A 13289-nucleotide genomic window follows, 5' to 3' on the forward strand; every position below is an offset into this window, starting at 1 on the left:
GACCTTGTCAAATTAAAACAAAGTGATGGACGAAAATCCTTTCGAAAAGACCATGCGACTCTCAGGCACGAAGCAGATAAGCAAGCCTTGCTTACATAACTCGGTTCATTGGCAACCTTGCCGGTCCTCCAAGTTTCCTTCGCAGGACTAGTCTCTCCAGATTCATCATGTCTGGACGTAGCCCGCTGTAAGTCAAGCCCCGTTGTAAAGACATGCCTAATATTCGCTAGATCTGCTGTGTTCCTGCTGCATATCGCGTTGGAGGCTCCGCTTGCCCTTCAAGCGTTCTGGTCCCCACAGAGCCTCCCCTTTCTACAAATGAACAACACCACGGTAGTCATGTTGAAGGTTTGCTTTTATTCGAGATTTAACACGCGTGTAGCTGCTGATATCACCTAGCTGTATGCCGCATTGGTCACTGGATCCTGCATCACCGCTTTCCTGGCGTATCCTTTACCAGGTATTCAACATTCTACTTTCAAACAGATGAGGCGAATAACATTTCTCAACCAGAATTCCTACCTGGAAAGCGCGCACTCGCTATAGGGTTTTGCATTTACCACAGCGTGGTGTCAACCATTCTGTTTCAGACTCCAAGGTTCATCCCTCACACCCTAGGTCCCTTCTTTGAGTCGTGCGTGTTCTTTTACCTGTTGTCTTAGAGTGGTCCTAATGATAACCTCATAGCGTGAATCTTACACCTGAGGTCGTCTGGGGGGGATTTCACGGTTTGCTAGGGCTTGGGATGGTTGTGTGGTGGCAAGCGACGCTACAGTATGCGGCAGCAGTGAGAGGAGCTGCGAAGTAACTTTTGGCATAGAAGGGGCGTGTACTAAACTTTGTCTATGGAAGAGAACCATGAGGCAAGTTGATATGACTACATGGGCGCGTTAAAGTAGTGTATCCCGTTTAGCTCAGTTGGTAGAGCGCGTCACTAGTAATGACGAGGTCAGTCGTTCAAATCGGCTAATGGGAAATCCTCTGTTAACTTCCTTTTTTTTTAATACTTGACTATAAGATGCAAGGGAATATTGATAATTACAATGAGGTACCTGGTGCCGTACTGACTAGAAGTTGAGTTATAGTCTCAAATCCTGCTTCGCACCGTGGGAGATAAGATAAGACTGTGTAATTAGATTCGACCTCTCTTTGCAGTGTAACAGCAACTTGAAGCGCAAATCCCCGTTGGGCGAGGTTTACCAATCCCAGGCAATTGAAGCATCGAAGCATGGCAGCACCCCTCTATACAACGGCTTCGGGCTTACTGTTTCATGCTGGAAAGATCCTCATCTTAACAGTCGGCTTACCCGCTCGTGGCAAAACACACATTTCTCGCGCGCTTGAACGTTATCTCAGATGGATGGGTGTGAAGACTCAGGTCGTATCTCTGGGTGACTATCGACGGAAGACCCTTGGTGGTACCAAGAAGCTGCCGCCAGATTACTTCACGTTAGGTACGCATGAATTCAATCTTCTGAGGGGCCTATATGAATTGCTATCGGCAACAGGTGAGAAGAGTCCAGAGACCATGGCAATGCGCAAGAGGGTGTCGGATGGCTGCGAAAAGCTCATCGAGGACTTCTTTGAGGCCGGTGGACAGGTTGTCATTTATGATGCCAACAATGGATCGCGAACTACGCGGCAGGCCCTGGCAGAGAAGTACGATAAGCAGGGAATTCATGTGATCATCCTTGGTATGTTTCACATCGCGTTATTGGGCTCATTGGACAACGGTCACTTATGTCCCTTCGATGTAGAGTCTGTCTGCGATAACAAAGAGATCATCGAGACTAATATCCGGAACGTCAAAATATCCTCTCCTGATGTGGGTTCCCTCACCTTTTTTGCCTACCCTCTTGCTGAACCTGGTGTAGTATCGCGGCTGGGATCCAGACAAGGCAGTAGAAGATTACTATGGACGCATCCGTGATCGCGAAAAATCATATGAGACGGTTGAAGAAACCAATTGGCCGTTTATCCGTATAATAAATGTGTGTAACATGTATACGAATCTTGTTTGATTGTTTGGCTTACCCGCACGGCTGAAATTAGGTAGGCGAGAAGATCATGGTCAACGTATGTCCCGACGCGTTTTAATTTCGGTTGATTTAATCAATCCCCGCACAGAATATTCGTGGTTACTTGCAGGTGAGCAAAAATTCCAAGTCGTTGTTCCGGGATGTGACTGATCGCATGAGCAGTCGCGAATCGTCTTCTTCCTCATGAATATTCATAACAGGCCCCGCATGATTTACTTTGCTCGGGTAGGTAGTAAAGTATAACATAACTGTCTCTTGATCCATATCCTAACAGTCCGGACAATCGCTCATTGAACATTCTTACAAAGCCGACTCGGATCTCTCTCCAGCGGGGTGGGAATACTCTGAGCGGCTGAAAGAGTTCGTGGTCGAGCGCCGTGCCAAATCACTCGAGCAGCGTGGGTTCGACCCTAATGACAGACGCCTCGTTGTATGTGGCCTTCGATCTTTGATGTACGAATTGATTTTTTAGACAGAGATCTCTAGATATGGACCTCAACTCGGCGTCGTGCCCACCACACTGCTTGGCCATTCCTGACCCCGACACCTTCCATTCCCCAACAACTCCCCCTTGTTGGGTCCCATCTCACCGTGCCACCACAGTCTGCGGTTGCACGGAATGTAGTAACCACGGACGAGGCTGGAGAGCTGACAGAAACAAAACATACCGCTGGCTCATCTTTGAAAGTCAAGGTGATCGAGAAGACGCAGATGTCCGAGATCAATCCTGGGGTCTGGGACGGCCTCACTCCCGATCAAGCGAGGAAGTATTATCCTGAGGAGTGGGCAAGATTCGTCAAAGACCCATACGCGTTCCGCGCTCCCAGGGCTGAGAGCTATCACGATTTATCTGGTAATAGCTTCCTCTTGTATATCTATCTGTGCTATCTTTGTTCTAAAATTCTGTTTTGGTTAAGTTCGCCTAGAACCCGTCTTGATCGAATTGGAACGTGAAAAGGAAGACCTCTTGATTATCGGACATTCTTCTGTCATCCGATGTCTTCTCGCGTATCTGATCGGTTTGCCTGCGAGCGAGATACCCGCAATTGAAATTGCGAGAGGTGATTTGCTGGAGGTTGTTCCGACTTCCTATGGAGTGCACAGCCAAGCTTTCCACTTCTGGGATGGTCCTGGTCGACGGGGCGAGGGTATTGATGGAGATGGCGATCCTGAGGAGGGAGAGGTCGGGAGGCCAAGGAGAGATGAGACAAACTTTTACGAAAATTATGCGGAGGACACGAAGGGGAAAAAGCGAATGACCGCTGTTGATCTGGGGTTCCTTACCCCCAGTATACGGGAAGACAGCGGAGGGGCTCTGGTAGATGGAAGCTCACGCGCACCTTAACAGTTTTAGCGGTTTCTCAGGATTGTATACCCGTGGTGTAAAGCGGAACGATGGCTCTTACATATCGGTATCACATCGGTATCGTGCACTTTTTCTTCACGCTTCCATTAATTATTGGCATGGTTCAAATGAAGCAAAGCACCTCATAACGGTTGCGGCCGCGCATTTCACTCACCTTCTGTACTTAATCTTCTCTGCAGGGAATATAGGATACCCCTTGCACCATTGCACACAGGGGGATTAAACCACGAGTGCATTTCGCTATCATGGAATGAATTGAAAGAAGACACGACGGCGTAACTTTGATTTCCTCTTGTGGTCACAACTTGGCAGCGCTTCTCCACCCGCAATCTCAGTGCTCGCTGCTCGACGTCAGCCAAACCACTCCCAGTGAACGTGAGGATTTATATCGTGTAAAATCGCGCCCTGAGCACCTCGTGGACCTCGTTTGGCGAGAAGCCAGGTCCTATCCACCACGCCCCGTTCAGGCACAAAAAGTGGTGAATGGCCTTCGCACACGCGACACGTGGGCGTGCAGCACCCTGCCACATCTTGTCTCAAATCCAAAAGCCGGGTCTGTCTGTGTGGGCGTAAGCAAATACATGTGATGATTCCAATCATAATGATGACGCGGTCTTCAAGCACTGGTTTCACGAGAAGTACTGTCATGCTCGATTGCACCTCGTAACCCCAATCATGACACCAGCGCCACGTCAGACCTTCCCTCTGCATTCCACCAGCATATACAACATAGGGTCACCGACTCCAAAGGATTGCTTTGATGCGGAAAAAATATTGCCTCCAGCACGGTGCGGTATCGCAGTTTGGCAAATGTGTCGCAAGCACGGAAGACTCCTCCATGATCCTAACGCTGACACAACGCGGCAACGGTATCTGGATATCGTTGGCGATTCTTCCCTTCCTCGCTCTACCTCGATGCCGTGAAAGGTACTGTGGGCGAAAGATACCAACAATCATATGTTGTGGATCGGATGAGCCGTCCGTAGGGCAAGAATCAGACTACAAGCGGCTGCTAGCCACACTGTGAGGATAACTGCAAAGTATTGATGCGCACACCTCAGCAGTGGGCAATACATTCGTGTTCGGGCTGCCAGGTTCCTAGTCTCCCCTATAGTCAGACCTTATCGAAGGAAGTTCAAGTTGGTTCCCACCACTGACCTTCGACGGTACTAATGAATGTCAGTTCCTGAACCGTAGTAATCACCGCTCGCTGGTATGGTCTGCAGCAGCATCTTGCCATTAATATCGGTTATGGATGATCATTTCATGCGAGTCAAGTTAAGCTTTCGCCATCATGATGGCGTCAACAAATGAGGCATCTATGTTTGCAGAGGGAAGCATGGAGTACGCAGTGAATGGATAAAGAGGAGCTTGCCGACCATAGCTAGCATGATAGAGCCAGCAGAGCTCATTGTCAATTTGGTCGGGGTTAATTGTCGTGCATGAACGCTGAGCGTTGAGTGCGGAAACTTGGGAAACTTGGATTGACCCGAACAACCATGTCTAATTCCCGCCCACTACGTACACCCAGCCTTCCACCGGCAGCACGCTACCGTCCGCGTCCAGCACATGGCCTCATTACACCGCGGGCGCCAGCACCTCGACGCTCCTCTGTTTCGGGGCTAGCCACTACTGGCCAGAAAGCTCAACGTTCCTCCAAGACAATACAAAAACTCGTCCTCCTACCGTCTGCACCACAAACAAAGCCCCTACGAACAACTGTTTCCGATGATATTCTGGGCTACGAGACCGACGCCGGTGTTGTTCGTGAATACAAGTCAGCTGGCGAGCGCATGAGCAAGGAGCAGAGAAAGCGTGCAGGATACAAGAGAATCACAGCGTATTGCATTGCTGAAGAACTGAGGATGAAGTTGCTCGCGAGCTTTTTGAAGAGGGAACATAATGTCACGCCAAGAGTGTTTGACGAGGCAATGTATGTTGTGAGTCTCGTGTTACTCATTTGCCTGACCATGTTCCTGATCTGCCTCATGTAATTTTCCCTGGCTGGTGTCATGTAGATGTACCACCTGCCGCTCCTTCCTGGGTACGGGCCTAATACCAGCGTCCGTTCCTCCGCAGCGCCTGTCAAGGAAGCCAAGTCCCTCCAAAAACGCCTTGCCGAAGCGGAAGAAAATGGTTATCAGGGTTCATATTTTATTCCTCAGGAAGAAGTACCACGGACTTCGGATGGTTACATGACGTCTGGATCTCATACAGAATCTCACCGGCCCCCATCCCGTCCTGAAGTAGAATCTGAGGCCGAAGGCGAAACGGAGTGTGTAGAAGAGGGTGAGGGTGAACGGTACAGCGCGAACGGAAGCAGTCAGGAAATAAAGGAGAGGGCAGAGGATGAGAGACACGAGCAGGCTGAGGTGAAAGAAGAAGACCGTATCGCGGAAGTGGTCTTCTTTGCTTATGGCGTTGCGGTCTTCTTTGGACTAGACGAAGGGCAAGAACGGGCTATTATCGAGGACATCAGTAACGCGGGTATTTTGAAACGATCGATGAAAGAAGACGACTGGGAGATCGAGGAATGTCATTTTGCGGTACGTCATTATCCTGCAACCTCTACCGCTCCTCATGTAACATTGTCCAGCATGATCCAACTATCTCATACCCACGTATATATCACGATTTCTTCAGTGCGTTTTCAAACCGTGCTTGTGTGCTATACTAAAACAGCGTAGCGTTCAAGTCACCTTCTCATTTGCTCAAACTGTCTGTTGCGCATGCCCTCGCCCAGTCTACGCTCCTCGCACACTACGAGTCTGTCGCCTCTTCTGTGCTTTCCTCCCCCAGCACCGTATCGATACCAAGGCAGCTCGCATCCTCTGGCGCCATCAACCTCAAACGCCGTGATGCGATGAGGCTCACAGGCAAGTTGTTCAAGCTCAGACGCGACGTAAATCTTGTGAGCAATGTCTTGGACGTCCCAGAGTTGTTCTGGAGCGAGGCAAGTCTGGGAGGGTTGTATGAAGCTGTACGAGAATACATGGAAATTGGAGAACGTGTACAAGTACTGAATGAGAAACTCGGAATGGCGAGCGAATTTGTGGGCGTTTCATTGCAAGTCGGCTTGTTACGCAACTGACGGTATTTTGTTTTCAGCTAGATGCTATACATGATCATTTGAACAACAATGCAATGGAACGGATAACGTGGATTGTTATTTGGTGAGATTTACTACGGTGTTAAAGTTAAATGATTTGATCTGACCTGTTCTTTACCAGGCTGATCGTGGTCGCACTCCTAGTGGAGTTGGTGAGTTGTTTGCAATTTATGAAAAAATAATCATGACCATCGTATTGCAGGGCGAAGTGGTCGCACGGTTAATCGTACATGCAACAATGGGTGAAGAGAAGGCAGAACGCATAGCATTGCGGGGAGGAGGTGCGCTCAGAGCCCTTTTCAAGATTGCGTCACAACGGTAGGTCAGGAGGTGGTCATGACATTATTGTGTTGAGTTCCGCAAGGCTCATCAGTTGAAGATAGACTTGGGTTGTTCATCGGAACGGTATGCAGTAACGAGATTGTAATTTTAATTCATAGCAATACCTCGCTGGTCTTCAATAATGTTTTTCAGCCCCTTGAGGAATACAAGCCCTGGGTCGATTCATGCATAACCTCTTACCTCTTGCAAAATTTCAATCAAAAGCATATCTAGCCCTGGCCAGAGCGTTTCAGAGCACTCTATATTATAATCACCTTTCGATTTAATAATTTCACTGGCGGCAAAAGGTGCCGCTGTGTCAGAAAAGGTAGATCTCACTAGGATTTTACTGCTACTAGTGATCGATGGCGCGAAAACAGGAATTGACGCAATGATTCTTGCATCGGTTCATGAGCCACATCTGGATCTTAGTTCTTGCACCTCTTTGTGTCATACAGAATCTATACAATATGTAAACCGAGATACATGTATGTAGTCTATGTTATCAAATACAGAATTGATTTTATTGTTTTAACTAGAACTTCGGGACGCCTCCGTTACCTGTAGATTTGTACATATGAGTGTGGTAGACAATGCGGATTCATAAATCATTTAGTATTTCAGTTCACGCTCCTCACTTTCCTTGCGCCATGATTCTCCCTTGTGTAGCACCAATAAAACCAGTAATTCAGTCACAATCAAAACCCCAGCCCATGCCGTATACAATCCCCCATCCCCTAAAGCATTCTGTGGGGCTAGGCATCAGAATTTGTGAGATACAGCAGGTATCAAGGAAACTCACTTGGAGCGGTACAGCGACCAAAATCGAAACAAAAGCCAAACATCCTCGGAACGAGCTGTTGGTCGCCACCGCTGTACACGAACGTCCAGGATTGGCATCAACGAGGTATGCCAATGTATTAGTATACATCCATCTGGAAGTATATGTTAGCGCGTCCGCGACCATGAATAATGGATCTACTGACATCGAAGAGAATCCGATAATTACAAGCAAGATGCAAATGACGGCAACGTGAGCATGCTTTTCGCAAGCCCAAGCATAACCGACGACAGATGGAGGTAGCCACAGCATCGCCAGTGTCGAGCTCTCCAAGCGCATCTTCGGAAGATGTCAATCAAAAGTTCCAGTGTGGGAGTATGAAAAAAATATTCACTTCTGCATACCACTTTCCTCCGTTCGCTTCCATCATCTTCGCAAGAACCCGGTCAGACCAACGCCCGCTAATCACACTCCCAGCGATACTTCCTTCATAGGAAATCAGTCATCTGCTACGATCCAAGGTTGTATATTGTCTCACCTACGCCCAGGCAAAGCAAGACCAAGCCGATGCTAAAAGCATCTAAATCATACGCATTGGCGAGAGTGCGGGCGCACGTGTATGAAAGGCAATAGCTGAATCCGAAGACGAGTCCTTATCCCGAAGTTAGGTCACTAACAACGTGGACAAGAGCCAAGCTGTTACTCACCATTAGCGATGAGAATCAAAGCGTTGTTCTTTCGCGACAGAATTTGAAAGTAAGGTGGAAAGGGGTTGATGTCCCTTATTGATAGCCTTACATCGTCCATCGTTGGTGTAGAACTCGTCACTGAGATATTGTCTGGAACATTCGGCTGTTGGAGCTGCTTCTCGGCGTCCTTGACAGGTGTCATGTCCTTGCTGGACTCGTGCCCAGCGATGACAGACACGTCTGAACTCTGAACGCGTACTTTGGATGTAATAAGTCGTTGCAAAGCAGAGCAATACGTGAGACTCCGTTCACGTCGGTATGTGTCCTTGAAGAGGACGAGGAAGGACGTGAAGATGAGGACTTCACAGATCAGCAAGAAGTAGAAACTTGCGCGCCAGTTGAAGGCTTGTGACAACGATCCACCGATGATAGGGCCGAGTGCGGGTCCTAAGAGAGGTGCAGCAAAGAAGATGCCCATCGTGGTCCCTCGCTCGTGAGTGTCGTAAATATCGGCTAGGGTCGCAGCTGAAATAGCCATGACAGCACATGATCTGCAGGAGGGGGAGTCAATCAGTGCCTAAGTTTTGTAGATGAATGCTCACCCTGCAGCTTGAAGGACTCGCATACCGATCATCATCTCGATGGTCTTCGAAAGTGCCAAGGCAGCACTTCCTGCCATGAATAAAGCCGAAGCCACCAAATACACAGGCTGTTATAAACGAGATCCGCAATCATTAAGTAGATCGAGAAGGGTATGCTTATCATAGACCAACCTTACGTCCTCTAATCTCACTTGCGGCACTCCATATAAGAGGAAAATTCCCTTGTACGACTAGGAACGCTGCCAATGTCCAGCTAATCTGGCTGCTTGTCGCATGCAGATCTTCCTCTATCAGAGAGTTCGAGGCTGCGAGAAGATATCAATTTCAAATCATTCATTAGGAAAAGACATGCGACGAACGATTTTGGATGTTAGAAGCTAATGCAGACATCATTGTAGCCAGCGACACAATGCACAAAGTTGTCGTCTACGGGTGGTACAGTGTTAGGTTAGCCACAGAGCACATGGTGTGATACACGCACTTTTCTGGCACGACTCCACTGACGGGGGTCATCGTTAACTGGGACATGTTCTATGTCGATTGTACTCTTTTCGTCTGTGGACGACTCGACATCAGAGTTTTGGCGCAGCATTTGTGGTTTGGACACAGAAGGCGCGTTGGCAACGGTTGGACCAGACATAAGTCACAGCTTGGACAGACGGTGTCAGCGGAAGCTTAGACAGACGATGTCAGCGGAAGCTTGCAGTCTCTCATCCAATATCGCGTTTGCTTTTATACGTCCGATGGGGCCACTTACAAGGTGATCTTACGCTCTCCGGAAATTGCGATGCTGTCATGTGCCGAGTATGAGCACATACCTTTGCGTGAAACGGCGATCCTAGCCTAGCTAGTCACACAGCTGTAGTGAATAATAATTCCAACAGAAAATTCCGGGCAAACCTGTCCCCGGTTCCGAAGGGCGACACAGATTAGTTACTTCTGCCGTACTTGAGCCCATCGACATTGACATTTTGCGTTGTGTTATGGCACAGGTCCGAGCTTTGGAGCGTAAAGTCGAGTCTAAGAGCACAATGATAATTCTTGTTCGAAGGCCTCAGTATGGTGCCCACCCGCACACAACAGAAGCAGCAATCAGTGCAGACCGCACATAGCAATGCCATGGCACAAAATTGCCAGGATGTGGAGGCGAAATAGCCTCTTAGATCTAAGGTTATTCGGATGAATTGGCCCCATCTAGATGTATGGGTTTACCGCTCTTAAGTTACCGCGATCCCGGGCAAAATTGCCATGTTATATGACGCTGGCACCTGTCACCAGTCACGTAAACATACAGCATTTCGGTGAAAGAGAAGGGAATAAATGATCAGCTGCTACTTAACAGGTGAAAGAAGACTGTGAGATATTGGTGTATTGCGACGATGGAGAGACATCTGAGCAATGTACTGTGTACATCTTTCGGCGTGTTTTCTTCGTATTGAACTCCTGGGGTGCAGATAGTTGTATGATATCAAGGTTCGACACTGCCGCGTGAACAAATGCACACCCGTGTCTTCCCGATCTCCGATAGATTTGTCCAACACTTTAGACTCAAGTTGCATTGAAGTTCTTTTCTGAATACATTGACCAAACTCACAAATACAATTGTATGCATTTGGAATGGGGGCACAGAGCTGCCGTTGATAGAAAGGGACGGAATGGGGATTCCTACTTGTCCGGGTATAGTGGCTCGCGTCAGGTGAGGCCAAGGCATTGCTTGATCAGTGTTGAGACAAGAACCCGAGGAGATGCTGGATTGGACAATTGTTTAAGAGCGGACTTGTGTAAGGAATCTGAATACATAAAGATAATAAATGTGTGCGAATTGCAGGGAACTGGCTTGCCTGAGGTTGGTTAGGTGTAATGACGAGGGTCCGATTTGTACCTGTGTGGGCCACAAGGGTTTGAAAAATTCTTGGTATTAATGTCTTGGTACTTGTGGAACGCATTGCCAGTACTCGGAGGTCTTGCATATTTCTATCGGTGCTGAGATGTGACTCAAACAAGCGTTCGTATCGTAAAAATATGCAGGCCAGCGCTAGTCACTTGAAGGCGTTGTGGAGAAGATGAGCTTGAAGCAGTGCACGTGCCGAATAATGAACTGAATCAAGAAGGCGAGTATGAATTTCGTTACGACATCGCCACTGTCACGGTGCTTCGCGGGCCGAACTTTGAAGAGAGACGAGGACGATACGCCTGAAATGACTGAGGATTACTATCCCTAGGGGATACGACTGCACTAAGGGCCTAAGGCCTAGGAGATAGTATTGCTTGGTCAGTTCTGCCGGCACAAAGTTCGCCGAAGTTCGCCGAACAGACTCGGAGGCGAGATTTTGGGACTAGTCGCAGAAGGAAAACAGTCATGATGATCAGCTGTGGGCGCCTCATCCGCATCTCATCACCGCATAATCCATCACTGTGAGAGGTACTACTCAGTATGAATCTTCTGGATTCTCATCACATCCGGTCTTCCTAACCCTTCAAGCTTCAATACACTTCATATAGTACCTCATAATAGTTAACGTTACCTTGCTGTGTCAATCTGCTTCAAGGGGCAAGATCAGGGTAATTTTCCAATGAATGTATACGACGTTAGCTAGTATTTCGTGTACTAATCAGAGACATGTCATTTATGACCGTCAAGTCAAGATCAGGCTGCATGAAAAGGATCAGAAGAAGAATCCACTCTTGAAACGCCGACTGCGTCGGAGGATCAACCCTTGCTTGCACTAGGCTTCGTTTAGTTTCTGGGTCGATAACAATCAATTCTGGTATCAGAAACAAGAGAGACTTCCCAGCAATGGTTGCGAATGCAGACCATACCAAAACCTTGCACCCCTGCCTCCATACCTGAGAAGGCGGTGCTTGATACCATCGTACCCTTGAAGCAAAGGATTTAATGGTGCCCAAATGTCGCCACAGCTAGAACAACGCATAGCTAAACACGGTGGTTAGCTGGGACATTTGAGTTTAAAATCAGCAGCACCCCTCCCGCCTTGCTGATATAGCTCATATCGCAGCGGCGATCTCCAACTACACTGACCTTCCATACCCATACGCTGAAGTCTCAGCTACGTAAGGCTCCGAAAAGCCGGAGGCCTCGAAATCTCGCACCCATTGATATTATAGTTGCAATCACCACAGACGTTGCAGCCCGCCGCTATCCAAACCGAAGAAGATTCGCCGAACAAACTCCCAAGCCCAGCAGTGGCATAACAATCACCGATTGATGCGGGTGATTATCGTGCCAGATCTGTACATGGTCAGCCTGTGCTGGAGTTAGAAGAAGCGGTTCTTAGATTGTGACTGTAGAAAGCCCGCAGTGTTCTGCACAGCGATAAGTCCATCAGCTCCTATGTCATGCAAGAGGGAAGCTGAGTAAAGCTGAGTAAAGCTGTATCCCAACCTATCGTAGCAGTACCCGACACCTCTAGATTGCACTGCGACGCTGAAATGTGAGATGGCAGGGCTGTTGCGAAGTGAACCGTGTGTGGCTCGAGAGGATACTAGGAACAAAATGTTATGCCTAAAAGTATTCCGCGACAGACGCAAAGGTCGTCGAAGCCGGTTCCTGTGGACAGTAACTCTGGGATAAACTTGACTCCAGCGGTTATTTGGGTTGCATGATTATTACTATTGATAATCTGCGGCTTAAGTTGATAGAGCAATGAAACATGTGGTTTGGATGTTGTACTTGACAAGCTTGACACGCTCAGTCGCGTAAGTTCAACTCACCGTGTCACGTGTGCAAATGATGAACGATTTTATGTAATTGGCTAATCAGTTTTCTGGCACATTACATACTACTCAGGAGCTACTCGGACGACTCGGACGTCTTTCAAACACCTATATTTACTAGGCAAGGAACATTTTGCTTTAACTTGTACTACTGTTACGGTAGTACACGGTAATAATTTGATTCCTTTACAATCGTTATTCCGGGCACACACTGATTTCTATTTTATTCGGCCCCCCCAGTTCGGAAAGTCTACAACTTGAACGAGGTACGTTCACTGTGTTTGACTCTTGTCTCCATCTGATTGGTCGAGAACTAGTAGTAAAAATGCCACGAAAAAGCGAACACGCCCTCTCGAATGACTCCCAGCAGAGACAGTACGCAGCATCCCCAAATTTGCGCTGGAAGACATCATCAAAGATGGCATGATGACAACTGCTGAGGCCAAACACCAGGTTATAGCAGGCCTACCGTTCCCTCACGCCATGGCATCAGTATGGAGACAACGTTATATCGTGTCCGCCGGACCGGCACGGACTGCAAGGGAAACCTAAGGCCAAACCTCTATAGCAGGAAGCGACGGCTTTGCCAGTGTCTATCGAGGACGGACTAGCGACTACCCACAAGCCAGGACTTTAGCCACTGAGCC

The 13289-nt window shown here is 48.2% G+C and overlaps 4 protein-coding genes and 1 non-coding gene across 5 annotated transcripts; 4 read left to right on the top strand and 1 right to left on the bottom strand.

The window, feature by feature from the left end:
- Window positions 1-48: 48 nt before the first annotated feature.
- On the top strand, window positions 49-911 carry DEU56DRAFT_818769 (uncharacterized protein). The gene is made up of 5 exons (XM_041353979.1): window positions 49-187; window positions 231-348; window positions 400-460; window positions 514-634; window positions 688-911. Exons 1-5 carry the CDS (start codon window positions 168-170, stop codon window positions 806-808), a joined length of 441 nt encoding a protein of 146 aa, XP_041205690.1. The 5' UTR covers window positions 49-167; the 3' UTR covers window positions 809-911.
- DEU56DRAFT_t86 lies at window positions 904-976 on the top strand. The gene has a single exon. It is a non-coding gene; the product is annotated as a tRNA-Thr (tRNA).
- Window positions 977-1138: 162 nt separating this feature from the next.
- On the top strand, window positions 1139-3675 carry DEU56DRAFT_818772 (6-phosphofructo-2-kinase-domain-containing protein). The gene is made up of 10 exons (XM_041353980.1): window positions 1139-1454; window positions 1509-1694; window positions 1758-1825; window positions 1875-1991; window positions 2053-2076; window positions 2128-2148; window positions 2202-2264; window positions 2314-2469; window positions 2526-2892; window positions 2957-3675. Exons 1-10 carry the CDS (start codon window positions 1229-1231, stop codon window positions 3382-3384), a joined length of 1656 nt encoding a protein of 551 aa, XP_041205691.1. The 5' UTR covers window positions 1139-1228; the 3' UTR covers window positions 3385-3675.
- A 1191-nt stretch (window positions 3676-4866) lies between these two features.
- On the top strand, window positions 4867-7043 carry DEU56DRAFT_818777 (uncharacterized protein). The gene is made up of 8 exons (XM_041353981.1): window positions 4867-5345; window positions 5424-5951; window positions 6002-6047; window positions 6093-6457; window positions 6514-6578; window positions 6636-6666; window positions 6717-6832; window positions 6894-7043. The coding sequence occupies exons 1-8, from the start codon at window positions 4905-4907 to the stop codon at window positions 6895-6897; spliced, it is 1596 nt and encodes a 531-aa protein (XP_041205692.1). The 5' UTR covers window positions 4867-4904; the 3' UTR covers window positions 6898-7043.
- A 33-nt stretch (window positions 7044-7076) lies between these two features.
- DEU56DRAFT_982510 (vacuolar DHA amino acid exporter) lies at window positions 7077-9547 on the bottom strand (the record flags this gene model as incomplete). The annotated part of the gene is made up of 10 exons (XM_041359898.1): window positions 7077-7582; window positions 7638-7770; window positions 7822-7955; window positions 8011-8102; window positions 8155-8268; window positions 8324-8856; window positions 8908-9014; window positions 9079-9212; window positions 9267-9333; window positions 9389-9547. The coding sequence occupies 10 exons, from the start codon at window positions 9545-9547 to the stop codon at window positions 7448-7450; spliced, it is 1608 nt and encodes a 535-aa protein (XP_041205693.1). The 3' UTR covers window positions 7077-7447.
- Between the last annotated feature and the right edge of the window lie 3742 nt (window positions 9548-13289).

Source organism: Suillus clintonianus, assembly GCF_016758775.1.
Source record: "Suillus clintonianus strain FC179 chromosome Unknown DEU56scaffold_67, whole genome shotgun sequence".
NCBI lineage: Eukaryota > Fungi > Basidiomycota > Agaricomycetes > Boletales > Suillaceae > Suillus > Suillus clintonianus.

Bases quoted from the DNA above. Each gene is read 5' to 3' on its own strand.
- DEU56DRAFT_818769 (XM_041353979.1), top strand. From the start codon at position 168: ATGTCTGGACGTAGCCCGCT. The intron at 461-513 runs GTATTCAACATT...TTTCTCAACCAG, and splicing joins CCTGGCGTATCCTTTACCAG to AATTCCTACCTGGAAAGCGC. The intron at 635-687 runs GTGCGTGTTCTT...ATAACCTCATAG, and splicing joins CTAGGTCCCTTCTTTGAGTC to CGTGAATCTTACACCTGAGG.
- DEU56DRAFT_818777 (XM_041353981.1), top strand. From the start codon at position 4,905: ATGTCTAATTCCCGCCCACTACGTACACCCAGCCTTCCACCGGCAGCA. The intron at 5,952-6,001 runs GTACGTCATTAT...AACATTGTCCAG, and splicing joins TCGAGGAATGTCATTTTGCG to CATGATCCAACTATCTCATA. The intron at 6,458-6,513 runs GTGGGCGTTTCA...TTTTGTTTTCAG, and splicing joins TCGGAATGGCGAGCGAATTT to CTAGATGCTATACATGATCA.
- DEU56DRAFT_818772 (XM_041353980.1), top strand. From the start codon at position 1,229: ATGGCAGCACCCCTCTATACAACGGCTTCGGGCTTACTGTTTCATGCT. The intron at 1,992-2,052 runs GTGTGTAACATG...GGCTGAAATTAG, and splicing joins CGTTTATCCGTATAATAAAT to GTAGGCGAGAAGATCATGGT. The intron at 2,077-2,127 runs GTATGTCCCGAC...ATCCCCGCACAG, and splicing joins GCGAGAAGATCATGGTCAAC to AATATTCGTGGTTACTTGCA.